Source organism: Hemiscyllium ocellatum, chromosome 2 (genome assembly GCF_020745735.1).
Source record: "Hemiscyllium ocellatum isolate sHemOce1 chromosome 2, sHemOce1.pat.X.cur, whole genome shotgun sequence".
Classification (NCBI taxonomy): domain Eukaryota; kingdom Metazoa; phylum Chordata; class Chondrichthyes; order Orectolobiformes; family Hemiscylliidae; genus Hemiscyllium; species Hemiscyllium ocellatum.
Window position 1 is genome coordinate 38,406,298 of NC_083402.1, and position 25,075 is coordinate 38,431,372.

At 40.7% G+C, this 25,075-nt stretch overlaps 1 protein-coding gene across 3 annotated transcripts in view; it reads right to left on the bottom strand.

Moving 5' to 3' along the window:
• The window catches only part of LOC132822560 (ankyrin repeat and death domain-containing protein 1A-like), a 69,093-nt gene that overhangs the window by 33,110 nt on the left and 10,908 nt on the right, over window positions 1–25,075 (bottom strand). For all 3 annotated transcript variants that reach the window (XM_060835875.1, XM_060835876.1, XM_060835877.1), the window contains exons 7-14: window positions 24,620–24,718; window positions 21,230–21,328; window positions 20,123–20,221; window positions 18,770–18,868; window positions 18,563–18,661; window positions 16,887–16,985; window positions 12,770–12,865; window positions 3,144–3,345 (exon numbers count right to left, since the gene is read on the bottom strand). In XM_060835875.1, the coding sequence (XP_060691858.1) occupies window positions 3,144–3,345; window positions 12,770–12,865; window positions 16,887–16,985; window positions 18,563–18,661; window positions 18,770–18,868; window positions 20,123–20,221; window positions 21,230–21,328; window positions 24,620–24,718 (892 nt within the window). The remainder of the gene's footprint in view (window positions 1–3,143; window positions 3,346–12,769; window positions 12,866–16,886; window positions 16,986–18,562; window positions 18,662–18,769; window positions 18,869–20,122; window positions 20,222–21,229; window positions 21,329–24,619; window positions 24,719–25,075) is intronic.

Consider the following 25,075-nt stretch of genomic DNA (forward strand, 5'->3'; position numbering starts at 1 on the left):
TGTCATTTATTCTGAAAACTGAAAAGTTCCGAAAAACAGCTGGTCCCGAGTATTTTGGATAAAGACCTTCTACATGTAATACATGCTAAGTTGTTCAGTTTAAGTAGGATATCCAGAACAACTACTCATTAGTTTCAACATGATGGTGAGCTGCCTTCTTGAACTGCTGCAATCCATGTTCTGTATATTGATCCTCAATGATGTTAGGGATGGAATTCTGTGATTTGACCTATAGTGGGGGATACTCTATCACATGCCTGACTTGTGCCTTGTAGATGGTGAACAGGCTTTAGGAAGTCAGGTGGTGAGTTACTGCTGCAGTATTCTTTGCCCCTTACCTGGTTCTGCAGCCACGGTGTTTATGTAGCTGGTCCTGTTCAGTTTCTAGTCAATGGTAATTCCAAGGATGTTGTTAATGGGGGATCCAGTGATTCTACTGACTATCAAGGAGTAATGGCTAGATTCTCTACTGTTGGAGACAGTCATTGCTTGGCACTTGCATGGCATGAATGTTACTTCACACTTGTTTGCCCAAGCCTAGATACTGTCCACGTCTCACTATTGCTTGAACCGTTTTAATTTCTGATTATTTGAACGTTAGCAAACATCTTCACTTTTGATCTTTATCCTGAGGAACTCCTCCTCCACAGATGTTATGGAGTTGAGACTGACAGAACTTCAACAACCACAACCACCTTCCTTCCTGGCAACAGACAGATTCCCATTAACTCCAGTTTTCCTTAGAAAATCGCACCTCACCTCTGGAATTCAGCTCTTTTGTCCACATTTGAACCAACTCTGTAATGAGATCAGGAATGTAATTGCCCTGGTGGAATGCAAACTGGGAGAGAGTGTGAGCAGGTTATTGCTAAGCAAGTGCTGCTTGCTAGCACTATTGATGACACCTTCTATCATTTTACTGAAAATTAGAGTAGATTCATGGTGAAGTAAATGGTTGAATTTGTCCTTGTATTCAAAACATACCTGGGCAATTTTCCACATTGTCAGTAGATGCCAATGTTGTTACTTTAATGGAACAGCTTATCTCGAGGTGCATAACATTCTGGAGCACATGTCTTCAGTGCTATTGCTGGAATGTTGTCAGAGCCCATAGCCTTTGAAGTATCAGTGAATCTGGGGACCTCTGGAGGAAACTAAGATAGATCATGTATTTGATACTTTAGCTAAGGACTTTCATAAATGTTTCATTGTTCTTTTTTACTCTGTTACATTGGGCTCGACCATCATTGAGAATAGGGACATGGAAACAAAGAAAGTAGGAAAAGGAGGAGGTCATTCAGCCCTTCAAACCTACTCCACTACTCAACATGATCATGACTGATAGTTATGGACCCTTCTCCTTCATTGAGTTTTATAATGTCTACCACCAATCATGACTGGATGTGACAGGAGCTTTGAACTTTGATCTAATCCATTGTGGAATTGCTTAGCTCTATCACTTACTGGTTATGGAGTTTGGGATATAGTAATCTTAAGGGTTTGCCTCATTTTTAATATACCCAGTCCTGATCCCAGTATGGCTTCTTGTGCCCTTCACTGTATAAAGGTTAACCCCTTGGCTTGAAGATAATGGCAGAATGGGTAAGTGCCAGGTTATACAGATTGTGCTAGAGTATGATGCTGCTGCAGTTAATGGCTCACAGCACTTCCTGGATACCCAATCACAAGTTGCTACATCTGTTTAAAGTCTATTTCACTGAGTACATTGACAGTGGCACACAACGCAATGGAGTGAACACAGGATCTCACAATGACTGTGCAGACTCTTGCTAATACGGTCATGGACAGGCACATCTGCTGCAGGCAGATTGTTGATGAGGTTAAGTAATTTCTTTTTATCTTGGAGTCATACAGCACGGTAACAGATCCTTTGGACAACCAGTCTATGCCAACCATAACCCCAAAACAAACTATTCCCACCTGCCTGCACTTGGCCCATTTCACTCTCAACATTTCTTATCCATGTATTTATCTAAATGTTTTTTAAACATAACCGTACCCACATCCATTACTTCCTCTGGAATTACAGACAAACCATACTCTGTGTAAACAAATTACCCCTATGTCTTTTTCAAATCTTTCTCCTCTCACCTTAAAAACATGTCCTGTGTTCTTCAAATCCCTTATCCTTGGGAAAAGACATCTGCCATTCACCTTATCTATTATTTCATAGACCTTTGTAAGGTCATCCCTCAGCCTCCTAAGCTCCAATGAAAGAAGTATCAGGCTATCCAGCCTCTCTTTGTAACTCAAACCTCTATTCCCGACAACATCATGGTAAATCTCTTCTGAACCCCCTCCGGTTTCATAATATCCTTCCTATAACAAGGTGACCAGAACTAGACACAATATTCCAGAAGAAGTCTCAACAACGTTCTGTACAACTTCAACGTAACATCACAAATCCTATATTCAAAACTCTGAGCAATGAAGGCAAGCATGCTAAATGCATTCTTAACCACCTTATCTATATGTAATGCAAACTTCAAATAATTATATACCTGAATCCCTTAAGTCTCTCTATTCTATAGTCCTAGTCAAGGCCCAATTTTAATTGTATAAGTCCTGTCTGCTTGTTTTTACCAAAATCTGCCAAAGATTCAGTCTAACAGCAATGTCCTCTAGTACTCAGCAAGCTGTTTCTCTAATAGTGCTGCTAAGCCTAATGGGTGTCAGACACTGAAGTTCCCCCATCCAGAGTACAACTTGTGATCCTCAGTGCTTCCTCCAAGTGGTATTTAACATGGGGGAATACAGATTCATCAACTGCAAAATGATGCAATATTTGGCAAACACTTGTTATGAGTTGGAAGTGCAGTACCCTTCTGGAGTTGGGAGCCAGTACTTTGCAATGGCAAGTTCCTAATACAAACCCCTGTACGTAGCAGAGGTTCAGTGCTCCTGCACAGTGAAGGAGAATGACCCTCATCTCGAGATGACTGTCTTCACTATCGATGGGAAATTACTGGGAGTAGAATGCCCATTCACGCTGAGAATGACGAAAATGATACAGCGGGATTAGAACAGGGGGTGATCATAATCACTTCATCCCTCTTCATGACATTAATTTAGAAATCTAGTTTATTTTGAGCATTCACCAGCATATTAACAGATGTTCCTACCTGTCCATTGTTCCTCAATTGCTTTAATCTGTTCCTCAGTGAAATTCCATTGTACAGCAAGTTTCTTCCAATCTTTTGGCTTCAGTTGATGGTTTGCCAAACTCCATATGGCTGCACGGAGCTGGCTTGTCTCTGTGGTGTGGTCTGGTTTGAATGACAATGGATAACTCCTTGTTGGGATTACAGAGCTATCCTGGATTTTCTGAAAGAACAAGGACCACAGCGTTTAAATTCAGGCAAGAACCTTTTCAACTCTTGACACAGTTGTGATACGGGGTGACTTGAGCTACACTGCTCAGAGTATCATGCAGTCCAAGCAACACCACACCCCAGAATAATTAGCTAAAGAAACTGATCATAAATTAAATGAATCATTGCAACAGAATGGTTCTTTTAAATTCGCTCATGGGATGTGGGCATCACTGGCTGGAGGTGGTGGTGGTGAGCTGCTTTCCTGAACCTCTGCAGTCTATTTTGTGTAGGTAGACTCACAATAATATTAGGGACAGAATTTTGCCCTCGCAACACTGAATAACCAATATATTTCCAAGTCAGGTTGGTAAGATGCTTGGAGGGGGACCGACATGTGGTGTACCCATGAATCTGTTGCCCTTGTCCTATTAGATGACAGCTACTTTCTAACTTCTCCTGCCATTCTGTAGCTGTCCAAGGTCCATGTTGGATAGGGACTTTGGGGAGTGGAAGTCAGTGTGCCTGCACACCAATCAATGAGCACAGGCATGCAGTTCAGAGGGATCACTGGAAGGTACTTGTCATGGATTTGGAAGGTGCTAGCTCAGCATCTTTGGTGAATTTCTACATGTATCTTGTAGATAATACATGGTGTTGCTACTGAGCATAAGCGATGGAGGGAGTGGATGCTTGTGGATCTAGTACCAATCATGCTGGCTGCTTTGTCCTCTATGGTGTCAAGCTTCTGGAGTATTGTTGGAGCTGCAGGTGGGGGATATTCCATCACACTCCTGACTTGTACCTTGTTGATGCTGGACAGGCTTTGGGGAAGTCAGGTGCTGAGTTACACACTATCGGATTCCAAGCTTCAGAATGGTCTTGCAGTGACAATATTTATATGGTTAATCCAGTTCAATTCCTGGTCAATGGTGACTCCCAAGACATTGAGACTTCAGTAATGCCGTTGGATGTCAAATGGTGATGGTTACATTCTCTTGTGTGAGATTCCATCATTGCCTGGCACTTACATGTCATGCATGTTACTTGCCATTTATCATACCAAACCTGGATATTGACCAAATGCAACAAGAACTAGACATGGAATGCTTTCATATCTGAGGAGTCACAAATGGTGCTGAACATTGCACAATCATCAGTGAACATCACCAGGCCTGTCTTTATGAAGATTGTGGATCATTGATGAAGGAGCTAAAGTTGATTGAGCCTAGGACATTAGTCTAAGGAATTCTGCGTAGTATTTTTACATCTCAGACATCTAACTTCCAAAACACCACAACCATCTTCCTTTATTCCAATGTCCATCTTCCACCTGATTTCCACTGACTCCAGTTTTGCTCAGGCTCCTTGGTGCCACACTCTGTCAAATGCAGCCTTGATGTCACACTCATCTCACCTTTGGAACTCAGCTCTTTTGTTCATGGGTCAACAAGGCTGTAATGCTGTCAGGAGCTGTATGAAATTCAAACCAAGTATTGGGGAGCAGATTACTTATTGCTAAGCAAGTACTAAGCATCAAGGATGACACCATCCATCACTTTACTTATGATCACGAGTAGACTGAAGTTTTCCAGGTAGGTGCCCAGGTTATTCTGCATTGTGTGTGTACAGGGCTTATCTGGGCAATTTTCCACATTGTCAGATAGATGCTAGTGTTGTAGCTGTACTGCAACAGGTTAATTAGGGCTGTGGCAAATTGTAGAGCACATCTTCATGCAGTGAACCAAATTGGCTGATGATGATGATGATGGCTGTGATGATGACGGCCTCTGGAGGAGGCCAAGATGGATCACTCAACACTGCAGGCTGAAGACTATTACCATTGGGTACCTTTTATACAGATGTGCTGGGCTCTTCCATTGTTGAGAATAGGGATATTTGTTGGAGGAAATGGGTCTATCTCCAAAACCACTATGAGATCTCTGCATTCCACAAATTCTGGTATCTTGTGCTTTACATATGTTCATCACTTTGTCAGTGGTGGTCAAGCCTTAAGTTATCTCGGCCATAAGCTCTGTATTTCCTTCCTGAAAAGCATTTGATTCTCTCTTCTCCTTCAAAACACTCTTAAGACCTACCTTTTTGATTTTGCTTTTGGTCATCTGTTTTACCCTTGTGAAGTACTTTGCACTAAAGCTGCTATATTAATGCATCAACAACAGAAATTGCTGGAGAAACTCAGCAAGTCCATGAGAAGGAAGCAGGGTTAATGTTTCAAGTCTGATGACTCTTCAACAGAACCAAATTCTGTTAATCCATGTTGTTGCTTAGAGACGACCTGAACTTTGGGCTTTCCCCAGATTGTTGATGATTGAAACAAAACCTGTAACGACTGTTATAAGTTTGGTGGTTTTGTTTTCTGTCAGGTCCATTCTGAATCCAATATGACACTCAATGTAGCATCTCAATGTGCTTTGGACTCCTGTGGACTCAGCTGTCCTCTAAACAAGTTGCAATGCTGATGCTCCTTTGAACTAAAGATCTTCTTGTTTTCTTCTGGATCTCTTCATTAGCGTACATGTTGGTGCAGACATTAGTGCTGAATCATGTGAACTATCTAGAAACTGTTCAACAGCAGACTTTAGGAGTTAATGTGGTAAGAGAGGAACAGTCCTTAGCTCTTCCACTTCACTCACAAACAACATCACCTTTTTTTCAAAGGTGTGGCAGTGATCTGCTCACTTCTCCACAACTCATGGTCATGTGCTTTCCTCTTCTGTTGCTTTAATGACATTCTCATTTTCAATTTCAACGAACAATATGAATGGGAAAGAAATGAGGAGTTGGTTTCCCACAGTCTTCTATGCCAAAGGAAACAAGCCCACTTCCCAAAGAATCTTCCACCCTTAAGCAACCATTGTCTTTCAGCTCTTGCACTATGACCGTCAAAAATGCACAACTTCTCCCATTGGGTAGTTTGAACAAGGATCACTCACTTTGACCTGGGATGACTGGCACAGGTTGGGATGACCACTTCCCAGTGTGTTCAATGACCCAACTAACTTCCTTCATAAAAGTAAAATACTGCAGATATTAGATACCTGATTTTAAAATAACAATTGAAAATGGTGGAAATGCTCAGCAATAGAATTTTGTATTGGGCTTGTACAAAACACCATCAACAACCTGAGGGGTGGGAGTTACTTTTGATAAGAAACTAAACTGGACCTGCCACATAAATATGTGGCTGTACAACAATACTCAAGAAGCACAATACCAGTCAAGACAAAGATTCAATAATCATCCCCTATTCATCACTTTAAGCTTTAGAACATAGAACATAGAAAAATACAGCGCAGTACAGGCCCTTCAGCCCTTGATGTTGCGCCGATCCAAGCCCACCTAACCTACACTAGCCCACTATCCTCCATATGCCTATCCAATGCCCGTTTAAATGCCCATAAAGAGGGAGAGTCCACCACTGCTACTGGCAGGGCATTCCATGAACTCACGACTCGCTGAGTAAAGAATCTACCCCTAACATCTGTCCTATACCTACCACCTCTTAATTTAAAGCAATGCCCCCTCGTAATATCTGACTCCATACGTGGAAAAAGGTTCTCATGGTCAACCCTATCTAAACCCCTAATCATCTTATACACCTCTATCAAGTCACCCCTAAACCTTCTTTTCTCCAATGAAAACAGCCCCAAGTGCCTCAGCCTTTCCTCATACCATACCAGGCAACATCCTGGTAAACCTCCTCTGCACCTGTTCCAGTGCCTCCACATCCTTTCGATAGTATGGCAACCAAAACTGCACACACTACTCCAGATGCAGCCGCACCAGAGTCTTATACAACTGCAACATGACCTCAGGACTCCGGAACTCAATTCCTCTACCAATAAAAGCCAGTACGCCATATGCCTTCTTCACAGCACTATTTACCTGGGTGGCAACTTTCAGAGATCTGTGTACATGGACACCAAGATCCCTCTGCTCATCCACACTACCAAGTATCCGACCATTAGCCCAGTACTCCATTTTCTTGTTACTCTTACCAAAGTGAATCACTTCACACTTACCTACATTGAACTCCATTTGCCACCTATCTGCCCAGCTCTGCAGCTTATCTATATCCTGCTGTAACCTGCCACATCCTTCCTCACTATCAACAACTCCACCGACTTTCGTATCATCCGCAAACTTGCTCACCAAACCTTCTAGCCCCTCCTCCAGGTCATTTATAAAAATGACAAACAGCAATGGTCCCAAAACAGATCCTTGCGGAACACCGCTGGTAACTGCACTCCAAGATGAACCTTTACCATCAACTACTACCCTCTGTCTTCTTCCAGCCAGCCAATTACTAATCCAAACCTCCAACACCCCCTCAATGCCATACCTCCATATTTTTTGCAGTAGCCTACCATGGGGAACCTTATCAAACGCCTTATTAAAATCCATATACACCACATCTACCGCTTTACCCTCGTCCACCTCCTTAGTCACCTTTCTTTCCCCCCTTCCACTATCACTGATGCACAGTGGTAGCTGTGTATACAACTCTCCAAGACTCCTTTAACACCACCTTCCAAACCACACATGATCTTCTCCATCTCCAAATTTTCATCCAAGCTACACAACATTCTGGGCTGTAACTATATCATCATTACTTCACTGTGGTGAGTCAAAATCCAAGATCTCTCTCCTGAACAGAAGTTAGTCTGCCGCAGTTCAAGAAGCTGACTCACCTTGAAGGCGATAAATGCTTTCCTTTCCAGCAATGCAAAAACCCATTGACATAATATAAACAACTGGGACTGCTCAAATGTTATGGATGTTCATGAGGCCATTGGGTATGGCACTAAGCCAGAGAAAAAGACATGCTCCATTCATTCATACCTTCAAATCATCCTGGAAAATCACACATCCTGTGACCACCCAATAACAAAAGAGACATAAAAACAGGAGCAGGAATAGGCCATTTGGCCCCTCTATTCCACATCGCCATTCAATAAGATTGTGAGTGACAAGGTGCACCTGTGGGATCAAGTGCTCAGGAAGGAGAGTGCCACAGCAAGCATCTTGGTGGATCCTGGCAGAGCATTTCAGCTCACCTCACCTCAAAAAGAAAGCAAATAATTTTTGGGCCTTTTCTAGCCCCCGCTTTTCTTCCTTCTCTTTTTACAAATAGGAATGTTAAGGTAGGTTTCCCACTAAGTCATCAGTTAACTTGCATTTGTAATATGCACATGTCTATGGAAAGGAAGACCCTTTTGCTTTAGGCCTTTGCCACAGCTCAGCACGTTCCTGGCAGTTTTGCAGTAATCACTCAGAGTGGCTACAACTCACCACCCAGACTTTGCCGAATATCCAGATTTAAAATTGCTCTGCCCTGTGCAAAACTAATAACGCTGGCATGTCAAAGACAAATTATTCAACAACCTTTATTCACTAACGTCACAATATGGACATTCCATTTTAGATCCTAATCCTGAAAATAATGAAGAGAGAAATTTGATGCAACAGAAAGAAACTGAGATGGGTTTATAATGATGTTGTTTGGTGCTATACTGTGAATGCAGTCTGATATCTCTGTACAAGTGTACTGTTTTTTAAAAAGCGAGTCTGCCTTTCAATGCATTCATTAGGATAAGAAAGGGAACGGATCAGTATTCAGGTCTTGCAATTAATTGTTAACTTGCTGAAACAAACTGAAATAATCAGCCAAATATCAGATTGATATTCCTTGTGAGTAAGCAATATTTTTAGTTGACAGATCATTAAACTTAATATACACTTTATAAAAACTTTTTTTAGTTGTTAAGAAATAGACCTTGTTTAAGACCTCAGTAATATTTTGTTGGCAAAACTAAGATTACAACCAAAAATTAACATTTTTATTGTAAAATAGAGTGTAAAAGTGGAAAACCTGGAGCAAACTTCAGAGAGAAGGTGCAGATAAGCTACTCCCTAATGTCTCTTTTACCACCACTGGATATTTTAAAGCACTTTACATACAATAAAATACCTTTTATTCTCAATGAATACTCAATAATGTAGCATTGGGAAAAAGCTGCCACAAACAGATATATGACAATGGCCTGTTTTAGTGATGTTGATTGATGGATAAATATTGACTAATTTATAGAGAACTCGCTGCACTTTCTCAATATTGGTGCATGGGATGTGTTTCATCCATTCAAGAGAACTTACAGGGCTTCAGGTTAATATCTCACCCAAAGTTTGGTAGTATGGATAGTGTGACGCTTGATTATTACACTGATGTATCAACCTAAATTTTATGCATAGGTTCTGGAGTGGACTTGAATCCACAACCTTCTAACTCAGAATTACAAAATTGTTACAGAAGGTAAACCATTTGATCCATCACATCTGCAGTTGCCAAACTGGGGACGTGATAGTCTCGTGATATTATAACTAGACTCTTAATCCAGCTAATGTTCTGGGGACAAGGGTTCAAATTCCCTCATGGCATATGATGGAACTTGAATTCAATAAATAAAAAAAAAAATCTGGAATTAAGAATCTACTGATGACCATGAATCTATTGTCGATTGTTGGAAAACCCCATTTGGTTCGCTTCAGAAAGGAAATCTGCCATCCTTACCTGGTTCAGGCCTACATGTGACTCCAGCCCAACAACAATGTGGTTGACTCTCAACTGCCCTCTGAAATGGCCTAGCAAGCCAATCAGTTCAAGGCAGCTAGGAATGGGCAATAAATACTAGCGCTTCAGTCCTGATGAAGGGCTTTTGCCCGAAACATTGATTTTCCTGCTCCTCAGATGCTGCCTGACCGGCTGTGCTTTTCCAGTACACTCTAATCTAGAATAAATACTGGCCAGCCAGTGACATCCATATCCCATGAGTGATTAAAAAAGGCAAGGGCACAGACAAAAAAAATGCTTTCAGTTGCTTAATACCAGGTTCCTCACAGATGATGGGCTGACATTTTATTTAAAATGCTTTATTTGGGGTTTAGCCTAAATTGAACTGTAAATCATTGTTACCATTCCAGTTTTGTTTTAAATTATATTTTAAATGCTGTTCAGCTGCACAGCTCATGGTGGATTTTGTGTTCAGTGATATGTGAATGAGTTTGCACGGAAGAACATGGGGAGAAACAATACTTCAGAGCAGGGATTGACAATGTGCCCAAGAAGGAAACTCTACCCCATTGAACTGAAACAATGAAAGTGTTGTTATTAGGGCGGGTCTACCATACTGGAATAATTTTGTTGACATAAATTCTGCAGTTACTGAGATACGCATAACCTTTTATGAAATAAAAACAAATTTCAATTAAACCAGATCAACCAGTCTTGCTGGAGATACATTTAGCCAACCATGAAAAACTGATGAACAGAACTTTCCCATTGCACTCAATAAAGCCACTTATTTATGAATTGCTTGAATTCTTGTATATGAATTGATAATCTGAAATCACGAACGTTTACACAACTTGGACTGACTGGAGTGACTAAGTAAGAAGAACATGTATTTGCGAGAAGGTGGTGGGGTATCTGAACCTTACTAGCTTCCTGTCTGCACCAGGACTAAGGCAGCAGCAGGAATGATGGCTCAGTGGTTAGCACTGCAGCCTCCCAACGCCAGGGATCTGGGTTCGATTCTTGTCTTGGGTGACTGTCTGTGTGGAGTTTGCACATTCTCCCAGTGTCTACGTGGGTTTCCTCTGGGTGCTCCGGTTTCCTCCCACAGTCTAAAAGATGTGCAGCTCAGGTGAATTGGCCATGCTAAATTGCCAAGTCAAGGGTAAATATAGGGCAGAGGAACAGGTCTGGGTGGGTTACTCTTCGGAGAGTCAGTGTGGACTTGTTGGGCCATAGGGCCTGTTTCCATACTGTAGGGAATCTAATTTAAAGAATAAAATGAATCAAATTTGCTCAGAAGGATTTAGGACAGGATCCTCCAGTGGTTCATTTAACTTAATCCAACAAATGGTTTAATCTTGTAAATCAAATATGTCCCAGATTTAATTGTGGATATGTAATCTCAGCTGGGCTGGCTATATGTCACTTTGCCAATGAGTTGCACTGTTGTGCTGTAGCAGAATGGGTGACTACAGGACAGGGTAGCAGGCATTGCCCTTGTGTGTGGAGGTCAAGGAACTATGATGCCTCCAAGGATAAAACATTGAATGTAGCAAATGTTGACTTTCTGCTGATGGAAGCAAACTCTGTAAACAGCCAATGGATGAAGAAAGGAAATAAAGAAAGTGGACCATGTTAATTTAAAATAGTAATTACAGCACAAATGGAGACCATTCACCACATGAAGTGCATGGAGTAAGCCAGCCAGTCCCATTCCTTTGTTTATCACTCTTGCGCTATATGCTCAGCTCCCTTAAGAGCACAACCAATTTCGTTTTGAAATAATTGATCACTATCCTTGAAGTCAGAGTGTTCCACATCATTACCACATACTGGACAGGTCCCCTGCATCCCCTGCTCTAAACATTAAATCCATTTCCATCGACTAGTGGGAACAGCTTTCCCTAATCTATGTTTGAAAATATCCATCAGATCTTCCCTTAACCACCTTTCCATGAAAGATAACAATCCCAGCTTGTTCAATCCAATATTCTAGTGGTCAAACCTGAGAAGTTCAGTATAATATCCCTGCTGTTATACTCAGTACCTCTATTAATGAACATTAATCAATTAGAAAATGTGATATTTCCACACAGTTATTGTTTGAAAAGTTCAGTAATAATTAGTCCATAAGTTTATTATTAGCTTTTTATTAACAGAAAGTGCAACTATGCAAGCTCCTGGGTGAAACACAATTGCATATTGCATTCATGTACCTATGGTGCTTCAAAGCGATAGGACATAAATTCAATAGGACTCCTAATCAGGTAATAGTCCTGAAGCTTTATGCTCCAGAACTTCTTGTGTCCATGGCAAAGTTGCCCAGTACAGCTAAAACAATGTAATTTACTTGCTAATGTAGAAAACGGTCTAGGTATGCCTGTTCACACAAAAAAAAACAGGACAAAGGTCAATTATACCACCCCATCAGTTGACTCTCAACCATCAAAACGTGATGGAATGGTTGTTGATGGTGCTCACAAGGGGAAGTAATCTCTTTGTGTCTACCCTGTCAAGCCCACTAAGTAATCTTATATGTTTCAATCAGACCTCCTTTCATTCTACTAAACTCCAAAGAGTACAAGCCCAATTTACTCAACCTTTCAACAGAAAAGAAAATCCCTCCGTACTTGATATCAAGCTAGTGAACCTTCTCTGGACTACCTTCAATTCCAGAATATCCATCATATCATACATTAAACTAAAGGAAAATAGTTGCACCGATGTTAGAGAAACCACCATAATTAAATGTTAAGGAAACAGTTGGATAAATGCAAGATTGTCCTGAGCTTTGTCTCATGAACCTGACTCTCAAAGCAATGGTTCTAAGGTTACTCACCTCCTTCCAGGCACAGTATCTTTCAGCTTTGATGATCATATCTACAATAATGATATGGTTGACTCTTGCTGCCACTCCCAGTGGAGTTTTACCTTGCTGCAGAATTGGAAATGAAAATATTTATCTCTGGAAATTGCACTTCGTGAATTCCTGTTATTGACATTAGAATTTTTAGCATTGGCAAAAATATAGCTTGCACATTTTTGTTCAGAATGGTAGCAAATAAATGACCAGGTACAACATTCACTTAAGCATGAAAATGAAAGTTATTCTAATTTTCAATACATCTCCTTGGTACTTTAGGAATTTAACTGAACACTTCTACAGTCTGGTTGAAGATTTGTAGCTCGGGTGTCCGTTGTTGTGGTGGAAGTTTTTGCTGCAAACGTTTCGTTCCCTGGCTAGGGAACATCATCAGTGCTATTGGAGCCTCCTGTGAAGCGCTGCTTTGATGTTTCTTCCGGTATTTATAGTGGTTTGTTCTTGCCGCTTCCGGGTGTCAGTTTCAGCTGTAGTAGTTTGTATGTGGGGTCCAGGTCGATGTGTCTGTTGATGGATATTCTTGCCGTTTCCGGGTGTCAGTTTCAGCTGTAGTGGTTTGTATATTGGGTCCAGGTCCATGTGTCTGTTAATGGAGTTTGTGGATGAATGCCATGCCTCTAGGAATTCCCTGGCTGTTCTCTGTCTGGCTTGTCCTATGATGGTAGTGTTTTCCCAGTCAAATTCATGTTCCTGGTTGTCTGAGTGTATGGCTACTAGGGATAGCTGGTCGTGTCGTTTTGTGGCTAGCTGATGTTCATGGATGCGGATTGTTAGCTGTCTTCCTGTTTGTCCTATATAGTGTTTTGTGCAGTCCTTGCATGGTATTTTATAAACTACATTAGTTTGGCTCGTGCTGGCTATTGGGTCCTTTGTTCTAGTGAGTTGTTGTCTGAGTGTGGAAGTTGGCTTGTGTGCTGTTATGAGTCCTAAGGGTCGCAGTAGTCTGGCTGTCAGTTCTGAGACGCTCCTGACATATGATAGTGTGGCTAGTCCTTTTGGTTGTGGCATGTCCTCGTTCCGTGTGGCATGTCCTCCATCATAGGACAAGCCAGACAGAGAACAGCCAGGGAATTCCTAGAGGCATGGCATTCATCCACAAACTCCATTAACAGACACATGGACCTGGACCCAATATACAAACCACTACAGCTGAAACTGACACCCGGAAACGGCAAGAACATCCATCAACAGACATATCGACCTAGACCCCACATACAAACTACTACAGCTGAAACTGACACCCGGAAGCGGCAAGAACAAACCACTATAAATACCGGAAGAAACATCAAAGCAGCGCTTCACAGGAGGCTCCAATAGCACTGATGATGTTCCCTAGCCAGGGAACGAAACGTTTGCAGCAAAAACTTCCAGCTCGGCGAACAGAACCACAACAATGAACATTTCTACATGTAACATGCATCTTTCATGGTGGTAAATTAAGAAAGAGCCTGAGTAAATTAAAATAGGTAAGTGATTGACAGAAGATTTGTTTCTCAATAAATATATGTCTATAATTTATATTTGCTCTCTGACTTTGTAAGCATGGAAAGAAAGAATCATTTATTATGTGTAGTCAACTGGGATCAAGTGAATCTCTTGAAGAGTTTAAGGGTATGGGGGAATTCAGGAGGACAAAATGATAGTCTGGGCAGATAAGGTTAACAATAATTCAAAGAGATTGCATAAGGACACTGAGAGCATAAAAGAGCAACTAGGGAGCAAATAGGGCCCTTTAAAGATCTGTGTATGGAGGTCTGTGTGTGGAACCACTGGAGATGGGCAAGATACTGACTAATTATTTTGCATCTATTTTTACTGTGGAGAAAGAAGTTGAGGCGAGGGGAATTGGGAAATAAATATTGATATCTTGAAAACAGCCCACATTACAGAAGAGGAAGTGCTAGAGATCTTAAAAAACACAAAGGTAGACCAACCTCCTGGACCTGATCAAGCATATCTCAGCATGTTGTGGGAAGTTAGGGATGAAGCAAAGGGGCCTCTAGCAGAGATATTTGTATAATCTACAACCACAGGTGAGGTGCTGGAGGACTAGAGGGTGGCTGATGTTTAAGAAAGACTGTAAGGAGAAGCCTGGGACATACAGATCTGTGAATCTAACATCAATGGAGGATAAGATATTGGAGAGGATTCTGAGAGACAGATTTACACATATTTGGAGAGGCAAGGATTGATTAGGGATAGTCAACATGGTATTGCGATTAGGAAATTGTGTCTCACAAACTTGGTTTAGTATTTTTGAGGACGTAACCAAAAAGTTTGATGAGAGCAGAGCAGGAGACTTTAGTAAAGTCTTTGACAAGGTCCAACGTGGTAGACTAATTAGTAAAGCTAGATCAAATGGGATTTATGGAGAGCTTGCCAATTGGATACAAAATTGGTTTGATAGTAGGTGATGGTGGAGAGTTTTTTTTGGACTGGAGGCCTGTGAAGATGGTGTACTGCAGGGATCGGTTCTTGGTCCAATTTTGGTATTTATACAAACAATATGGATGAGAATTTAGGAGGCATAGTTAGTAAGTTTGTGGATAAAGCTAAAATTGTTGGTATAGTCACAATGAAGAAGGTTCTGTAAGATTACAAAGGGATCTTGATCAATTGGGCCAATGGATTGAGGAGTGGCAGACAGAGTTTAATTTAAACAAATATGAGGTATTGCATTTTGGTAAAACAACAAGGGCAGGACTTATACACTAGGGAGGGCCCTGGGTAATGTTATCAACCAGAGAGACCTACAGACCTAGTAGTTTCGATTCTCACAGTATAGCTTTGCAATCTCAGGTTCCTCAAATGTTTAGCTCTTAGTAAATGGCAGCTATGTCTGCTCTATGATTTCAGACTCAGTACCATCTTTATGTCCTCTGAATGCTTTCAAATATCTTAGTATTAATTGTACTTAAGCGTGGTCCGATGAAGTTTTATTGTCAATGTGGATGTTTACTTGCCATTGTGGATTCTTTGGGCCAAATGGGCTCTTGCCTCATAGTATGATTACAAACCAGAATTTCAGAAAACCCAAGGACATAATGAACTGTTAACACCAACATGTGCTTTTAAAAAGATGACTGATACAGCCAAAAGATGACCGTGAATGAAAATTCAGTGGCTGTTTGGAGAGGAATTATGAAACGTCACATCCAAAGGTGTCATAGAAGTTTCAATTTGAGAAATGACAAAATGAACTGTTACCTCCTGAGCTACTCATGTGCATTAGTCTGGGGTTTGAGCACTGATGTGGTACACATTCGAAGAACTATCCACTAGTCACCCCCGCATAGCAAGTAAAAGAATAAACCCTTCTGAATGCTGAAAGCTAATGAGTAATGACAGTTCAAAGATAGACAAGTCAAAAGAATTTTGGCTTAACTGTGAAGCCAAGGTTCCAGAAATCAACTGTTCAACAATCAAAATCCTACTACCTAATAATTGCAAGTGACTCAGAGATTGATCCAGATGTCTTTTAACTTTTACCTTTTCTTGCACTCAATTCTCACTTTCAATCCGTGTGGAATGTGTGCAGTGTTATTATTCTTCTCATGTTTGGTAATTTTAAAAGACTCCCTGTTGTTAACTTGGTCTAGGAGAAAAGGTACCTACATGGAAAGGGAACCTTTCTGTGATCAGCTATGGGACAGGAAGATAAAGAATTGGAGCCCTTCACCTGGAGCTTAATGCTTTGAGGTGACCCATCTGGATCCGTAACAAACTGGAGAACCTTATCTGAGGACTGGGTGGAACCTATGTCATAAAGGCTCTGCTTTAAGGAACCATCTTTGCCCTCGAGCATGGGACCAACTGCACATTTACACAAGATAAAGCAAAGACTTTTTTCATGAAACCTTCCATCATTTGCTACTTTTAAAAATTATTCAAAAGGTTTCTACGGACAATAAGCCAAATAAAGTGTTCCCAGAGAATCCTGTAAATATGCATGACTGTCCATTTTAACTTTAATCAAATAAATTCTGAACACAGGCTTCACTGAACTGTATATTTGTTAACACCATTTAATACCCGCACGCCATCTAATATGTCACATTGTGCCCAGTCAACAAACCTTGTCCTTTTGTTTCAAGTCAATATCTGCTTTCAACAGCAATTCCACCAAGTCAGTTCTTCCAAGTTCAGCTGCCAGATGCAATGGATTCTGGTTTCTCTGGAGGATGACCAAAGATTAATTTACCTTTGAACATTTTAAATTATTCACTTTACCATTATACAAGGTTTGCTATTTATTATTTTCTCCTTGCTCTGTTGATAACCCCAGAACATACTGACTCTGGAATGTACAGACTGTTTCAGAATCTATCCATTCAACAAGAGAACTCAATCTACTCCACCAATGAATAAACAAGGAGAAACGTTCAGTAAGGAAGTCGGATGAATAGGAGATTCACTTTGATACTTCCTGACATAGGTCTTTCTGTCAAGTCTAAGAAATCATTTAAAAGCTACCTTCTAATTGTGTGCTTGATACGTGATTTTGGTGCTCAGCCCTTAAAAGGTCACAATGATCACTAGTTGTACTCTTGTAAAAATTCAAATAAATCACAAAAGTAATAATATTGTTGCTAGTTCAAATGAATTAAATTTTAATGTCCCCCGCCTTCTGCCTTTTTAATTCATTAACTAAACTTTTGCAAACTTTTTCAATTTTATGTCAGCATATTGAATATGATAATGTATCATGCATTTCAATTCACTGGCAAAAACTCAAACAACATTGCAATAGCTGGTAGAAGTTATTGGTGAAAACCGACTGAAAAGAAATAGGGCCACAATCCTTCCCACCCCATGTCTTCCAAACAGAACTGGGCACTAAATAGATCCACTGCTTAACCTGATTTAATTGAACCTACCTGAATTCATCCATATTAGATTAGATTCCCTACAGTGTGGTAACAGGCCCTTCCCTCAGAAGAGTAACCCACCCAGATCCATTTCCCTGTGACTAATGCACCTAACACTATGAGCAATTTAGCATGGCCAATTCACCTGACTTGCACATCTTTGGACTATGGGAGGAAACTGGAACACCCAGAGGAAACCCATGCAGACACGGGGAGAATGTGCAAACCCCACACAGACAGTCGCCAAAGGCTGGAATCCAACCTGGGCCCCTGGTGCTGTGAGACAGCAGTGCTAACTGAGTGGCTCATCCACTGAGCCACTGTGTCGCCCTTAGCTCATGCCTAGCTTACAATATCTGCAAGAAAATGTTCCAGCAAGGTTACAAATGGCGGGTGATGGGAGTACATCTTATTGTCATGTTCAAGATCCAAGAATCCCCCAATCCTTGAAACATTCCTGCCTACCTTGGAAAAATGAAAGCACTTTGACAGTGTCCTCAGCCTGAACATCCTTCTCAAGTCCTGTAATTTAAGTAGGGATGCACCAAAGGCCTAAGGATGTCTTCTCATTGTCCTAATGTGTTCTTGCCCAACAGTGAGAGAGGCTAATGAGGCAAGGGATAGTTTAGGTTTTTCTTGCTTCATTTGAATTGGACTGTAATTCTTAGATCAGTTGCATTTCTGAGAAATTTTCCTGAAATCCAGGATAACTCTAAGCAAGTCATGGCCCAGCATTAGCTATCTCTTTTGGTAACCCTTTTCCTGGAGTTGTGCGTTACCCCAAACCAGAGGAAAATTAGCCAATCTCTAACCCGTTCCCAAGCAATGATGCTACATTCTGCTATTTGTCTAAATCAAGTGTGATCAGCTTTTGAAAACTTACTTCATCCACAATGTTAACATCACATTTGGATTCCACGAGGAGTTGTGCAACAGATGTGTGTCTGTTTTTAACAGCCAAATGTAGACAGGTTTCCTTTTTCTATAACAGATTAAAGAAAGAAATCACAGGACAGAATGGATCATGGTGTCACTAGGCATGGCTTGTAATACTGAGCTATATCCCCTTTTCACTGCCTGTGGTACTTACATTATTTTGAACATTATAATTCATTCCAGCATTGATAAGAATCAAAGCCATGGAGACATCACCTCTCTCTGCTGCAATGTGCAAGGAACTCAAATCGGTCTGAAAGGGAATTAAGTAGAATTTATCAAATTATGTTTAAAAACGAACCAGCGTTATAATTCAGATAATGAGGCACCTGAACATCCTCTAGCTCTCAACCTGCCATGTGACTAATTCTTTGCCAAAATTGCAGGAAAGAAAATCTCAATTTCCACAATGTAAAAAACATTTCAATGATATCATACCTTTAATTTCAAATTTATATTTCATATTTCCAATACTACTCAAAAGGAACCAGCATTTCACTGCAGAGATCAATCAATATTGCACAGTAGCACTGATACAACAGTGAATAACTAAACATTTTCTTGTGGGGCATTTAATGTGGAAGACAGTGGTGTACTTAGTCCCCATTCTCCAGTAATTCTACTTGAATGATTTCTCAAAGATGATTGTTATAAAGCTCCTAACTTCATTTCAATAAAACCACAGCCATCGCCTTCATCAGGATGCATGGTTGACTTCTGCTTCTACATCTCCTGGTCATATTTTTGAAAACAAAATGTAAAAAAAAATCGGAACAGTTCCATTTTGGCTTCTCAAATTGTTCCAATCCTCTCTTTCTCTAAGCCCCTCTCTTCTCTCTTTCTCTCACTAATTACAACCATTTCTCCCCTTCTTCCCTGTCTTATCTCTCCCTGCTTTTTCTCCACTTGCCCCCTCAGCCCCTCACATCACTTTGCTCTTGCCCTCCCAGCCTTCCTTTTCCATTGTCCTGCTTCCCATCACCCTCCTTCACTCTATTTGTCTCCTCACATTTCCCCTCCCCCTCCCTTCTAGTTCCCTTGCAGAGCTCTCCCTCTCACCTCTCATTTCTCCCTTCTCAGATCTTCACCTACCTCGTCCCATCCTGTAACCTGACACTCGCTCCATTCCTCCTTTCTCCTTTTTCTTTCCTCCCCACTAACCCCATTTCTTCATATTCTATAGCCTATCCAATCCCAAATCAAAAATTCCATTGGTGATCCAGTCCATCCTCAGAATTTGAAGAGGCAGGCAGCCAATGAGGATTTTCTAAAAGTAGGTGACAGTGAGACAAAAATCAACAGCTCTTCAAATTAATACTAATGAGACCGGAATAGGGTTTTGACCTAATAGTGTATTTGGTGACCGATTGAATCCTGGGGCTAAACAAATCTCAGTCCCTATGTCTCACATTTCTTTTGATCCTAGCGATAAATATACAGAAGGAGCCTCCACAAAGCTCAATGGACAAATAGTTCATTTCTAAAGGATACAAAGGGTTTGAGGTACCTTTGGTAAAATATTAATGTCACTTCCTGCTTCCAGCAACAGTTGTACGCATTCCTGATGATTTCCAACAACTGCCAGATAAAATGCGGTCTCGCCCTCCTGACAATAATACAGAGGTAATATCATATTAAACACATTTTCACTGCTCAGGTAATTCAGATATATAGAGAAGTTAGGTGTATAAGTGCAGTTTCCTGAGATTATCTATTTCAGTCATGAGATTTCATCAACCATATCCCAATCCTTTTTCAAGTTGACTATTTCCCCTCAGCCTTTCAAGGAAGTGAAAATCCAAACAACTTGTGTAAGGCTTAGGACAGAGAACTAGCATGAATTTTAATTCCAATCTATCTGATAGCTCAACAGTTTAAAATCAGAGAATGAGTATCATTTCATACAATTGCACGTATTAGTTATGGATTACACCATTCATTGCAAAACATGCAGTTTCTGTAACATACATGTAACATATTTACTTATCTATGCTACTTAACTATGTGATCTACCTGTATTGCTCGCAAGACAAAGCTTTTCACTGTGCCTCGGTACACATGACAATAAATAAATTCAATTCAATTTAATCAATGTGCCCTGAATTAATCAGTACCAGTACCAGCATAAAAGCAAATTACTGCGGATGCTGAAATCTGAAACCAAAAGAGAAAATGCTGGAAAATCTCAGCAGGTGTGGCAGCATCGGTAAAGAGAGAAAACAGCTGACGTTTCGAGTCTAACTGACCCTTTGTCAGTTAGACACGAAACGTCAGCTCTTTTCTCTCCTTACAGATGCTGCCAGAACTGCTGAGATTTTCCAGCATTTTCTCTTTTGGTTCCAGTACCAGCATAGTCAGGTATGTCTTTTAAAAGAACGTAAATCTTTACTTTAAAGGCACTGACAAGCAGAGACAACACAAACTATTTCTAAACATTTAGGATGAATCTGCCAACTTTTCATTATTTTCTGGGATATGAGCATTGCTAGCTAGACTAGCATTTATTACCCATCCCTAATTGCTATTCAGCTTATTTTCTAATATTTGAAAGGTACAAGAAGAGTAAAAGATATTTTCATAAGGGTTTCTAATTAACGTTATCGCAATAACTTACCTCATTCTCCTCATCTATTAGATTCCACTCTCTCAGCAGCTCTTCAACCACTGATGTATGACCATTCTTGCCAGCAAGGTGCAAGGCTGTGTTACCTTCCTGCACAATGGGAGCAAAAACCTCTTTTATTACCTTCCTGCTAGGAACAGAAAAATCTGTGAAAAGTCTGTGTAAGGAAAATGACTGCTACAGCTACTGAAAGAGGGTTTAATGAGGGGAACTAACTGGATGGAACTTACTGACAGACCACAGGCAGGACAGGCTAAATGCCCCTCTTCAATGCTTCAAGATTACATGATTCTAAGTAAAAGGAAACTTCACTGGCATTCACAAGAGAAGAACACATATTTTGCTTCTGTCTTCACTACAGAGGATGCAAAAAAATTCCAGTAAGTATTAATTAAGAGGTGGAAAGGTGAGGGGAATTGGGTGAAATTTAAATGATGAAGGGAGTGGGAGTACGTGAACTAATGGAACTATGGGCTGACAAGTGACAGGTGAATGTCATCCTAGAGCCTTAAAAGAGGTTGGTAATGAGCAAGATGTGTTGGTGCAGATTTTCCAAAACGCCAGAGATTCAGGAAAGTTTCAACAGACTGGCAAGTAACAAATATAACCCCCTATTCAAGAGGGTACAGAATAGTAAACAGGAAATATACGGCAGCTACCACAACATCTGTTAAAATCAATCATTAAAAAGTTGACAGCTGGGCACTTAGAAAAATTAAGACATTTGGGAAGATTCTGTACAGATTGGAGAGAGAGAAATCATGTTCAACTAATTTATTAGACTCCTTTAAAGGAGCAATATGTTCTGTGGGTAAAAGGGGAGCCTAAAAGCTCATCGTGTAGGGGAGTAACATTAGCATTGACAGCAGTATGGCTGGTTGTCAAAAAAAAAACAGAGAGTATGCATACACGGCTCTTTGTCTGATTAAGAGGATGCGATGAGCAAACTCCTTCAAGAATTTCTAACTTTCTATAATTCACAGCAATGACTCAGACAAGGGAAGCGAAAGCATGATTGCTACACTTTCAGATGACGCAAAGATGGGTAGGAAAGTATGTTCTGAAGATGATGCAAGATAAATAGGTAGAGCTTGAGTGAGTAGGTTAACAGCTGGCAGGTGGGAATGTAATATTGGAAAACGTGAAGTTGTTCATTTTGGCAGAAAGAATCAAGAAGCAGAATTTTGCAAGCATGGGCAAGTTGAGCACTGTCAGTACTCTGCCTGTTGCAAACAGCCGAAGGGATACACTGCTTGATGCAACTCACCAGTTGTTAGGAAATATAGCATTCGCACCTGACATTAGACCGGTACCGAAATTTGCATATTGGTCAGAATGTCTTTTTGGCTTGACAGCACCCTCTTGTCATTGGTGAATAGCACTTGTGTTGTTAGTGCATCGCTGTGAAACAGTTAGCTTCACCAACTTTTATGATATGCTACCCTTCCAGGGCAATCTGAGAGAGACTGGACACTTTTCATAGTGATCTTCGACCCATTTGAGAGTTTGCACAATAAACAACTATTAAACCAGTATTTCTTCAAAAGGAAACACCTTCATCCCACAAATCAATCTAGTGAATCTCCTCTGAACTGCTTCCAATGCAACTACATCCCTTCTTAAATAAAGGATTAGAACTATATCATTACTCTGGGCAATTATACCAAGACTTCCCTCTTTTAAAGGAGACAGTGAGGTCTGCAGATGCTGGAGATCAGAGTCGAGAGTGTGTTGCTGAAAAAGCACAGCAGGTCAGGCAGCATCCAAGGAGCAGAAAAATCAACGTTTCAGGCCGGAGCCCTTTATCAAGAATCTGAGTCCTGATGAAGGGCTCCGACCTGAAACGTCGATTTTCCTGCTCCTCGGATACTGCCTGACCTGCTGAGCTTTTCCAGCAACACACTCTCAACAACTTCCCCCTTTTAAACCCCATCCCTTTTGCAATAAAGGCCAACACTGAATATGCCTTCTTAATTACACGCTGTACTTGTACACAAACCCTTTGTGTTTCATTTACGTGGTCTCCCAGATCCCTCTGTGCCACAGCAATCTGTAGTCTCTCTCCATTTTTATAATTTTCTGCCTTTCTATCCTTCCAACCACATGGATGACCTGACATTTGTCCACAAGGTATTCCATCTGCAAACTTATTGCCCACTAATTTAGCCATTTTACATTCTTTTTCAGGGCTTTTTTTAAATTCTCATGTTTACTTTCTTTTGCATCACTGTACCAGTAGAAACTTTGACAACAATATATTCTGTCCATTCATCCAAGTCATTCGTACATTAATAAATAGTTTAGGTTACCTTTGGCAACCAACACATTACAGCTTGACAACCTGAAAATGATCCATTTCTCCTTCTCTCTCCTTCCAGTTAATCTCCTGCCAATACTTCATCTATGCTTACCTACTAGGAGTTAGTGAGAATTGCAGATGCTGGACAGTCAGAGTGGATAAAGAGTGGAGCTCGAAAAAGCTCAGCAGGTTAAGCAGCAGAGGAGAAGGGAAGTCAGTACCTTTTATCAAGACTGGGTCCATCATGGATTCCTGATGAAAGGCACTGAGTTTCTCCAGCAAATTCTGTTTTGTTTCAGATTTCCAGCACCTGTAGTTCTTTGTTTTATATACAGTGATTGTCTGGTTGGCAAAGTCAGCATTTCTTGCCCATTCCTATTTGCCCTTGAGTAGGTGGTATTAAGTCACCTTTGTGAACTGGTGTAGTTACACCAACTATACAGTGAGGGGAGAAGTTCCAAAATCCTAACCCAGCAACAGCAAAGGAACTGCGATGTGGTTCCAAGTTGGAATGGAATATGATTTAGAGTGGAACTTGCAAGAAGTGTATTCCAATGCATCCTGCCCTTATTCTTCTAGGTGGCAGAGGTATGGTTTTGGAAGATGCTGCCAAGGAAACCTTAGTGAGTTGCCAAGGTGTAGTTCATATGTAGACAGTAAATACCTCTTCCACTGTGCATTAGAAGTGGAGGAAATGACTGTTTAAAATGACAGACAGTGCATTAATGAAGTGGACTGCATTGTCCTAGATGGTGTTGAACTTCTTGAGTGTGATTTGAGTTGCATTTTTCCAGGCAAGTGGACCGTTTCCAACATATTCATAACCTGTAAGTGATTGTAAGTGGTGTACAGGCTTTGGAGAGTCAGAAATATACTGATACTGAGGTGACTAAATATCTGCAAAAAGCATGTCCAGAGTTATCAGTAGTGTGGGGTGGGGAGACCTTCATCAGTTATTGTTGTCAATGGTAATCCATCATCATGAGAAAGGGTGAAATTTGCTTGCAACATTAAGAGAGGCTGAAAGATGAACCACGAGAAATGTGGCCATGAGTAAATAACAAACATTCAGATGCTATTACCTTGTCCTTCTCCTGTGTAGTATATTCAAACTCAGCCAACATTTTCACCATTTCAAGACATCCATGTTCAGCTGCTAAGTGATAGGGTTTTTTACCTTTCTGTAAAAGAAGAAATGCAGTAGTTCACCTTTAAACTGCCTTCGCAGTGTATTTCATCCCAATATATTCTCCCTGGGAATTTCATTTGACGAATCTATAATTGACAGAAATGGGAATCAACTCTCCCTAACTCCCCATCACTTTCAACGGATGAACTCATTAAGACAAGCTATACCTGACAAAATGTAAGTAGACGTAAGCTAACTGCATCTAAGTGAGGGAAATCTTTGATCCCACCTTGGTATCCAATACTCAGGGGTTGATAGAAAAGAGCCTCAAGAGTGGGTATTTTTCAGGTTAAGAATAAAGATATGGCAACAAGCATCACACATTCCTCAAAGCCCAGGTACATCACCA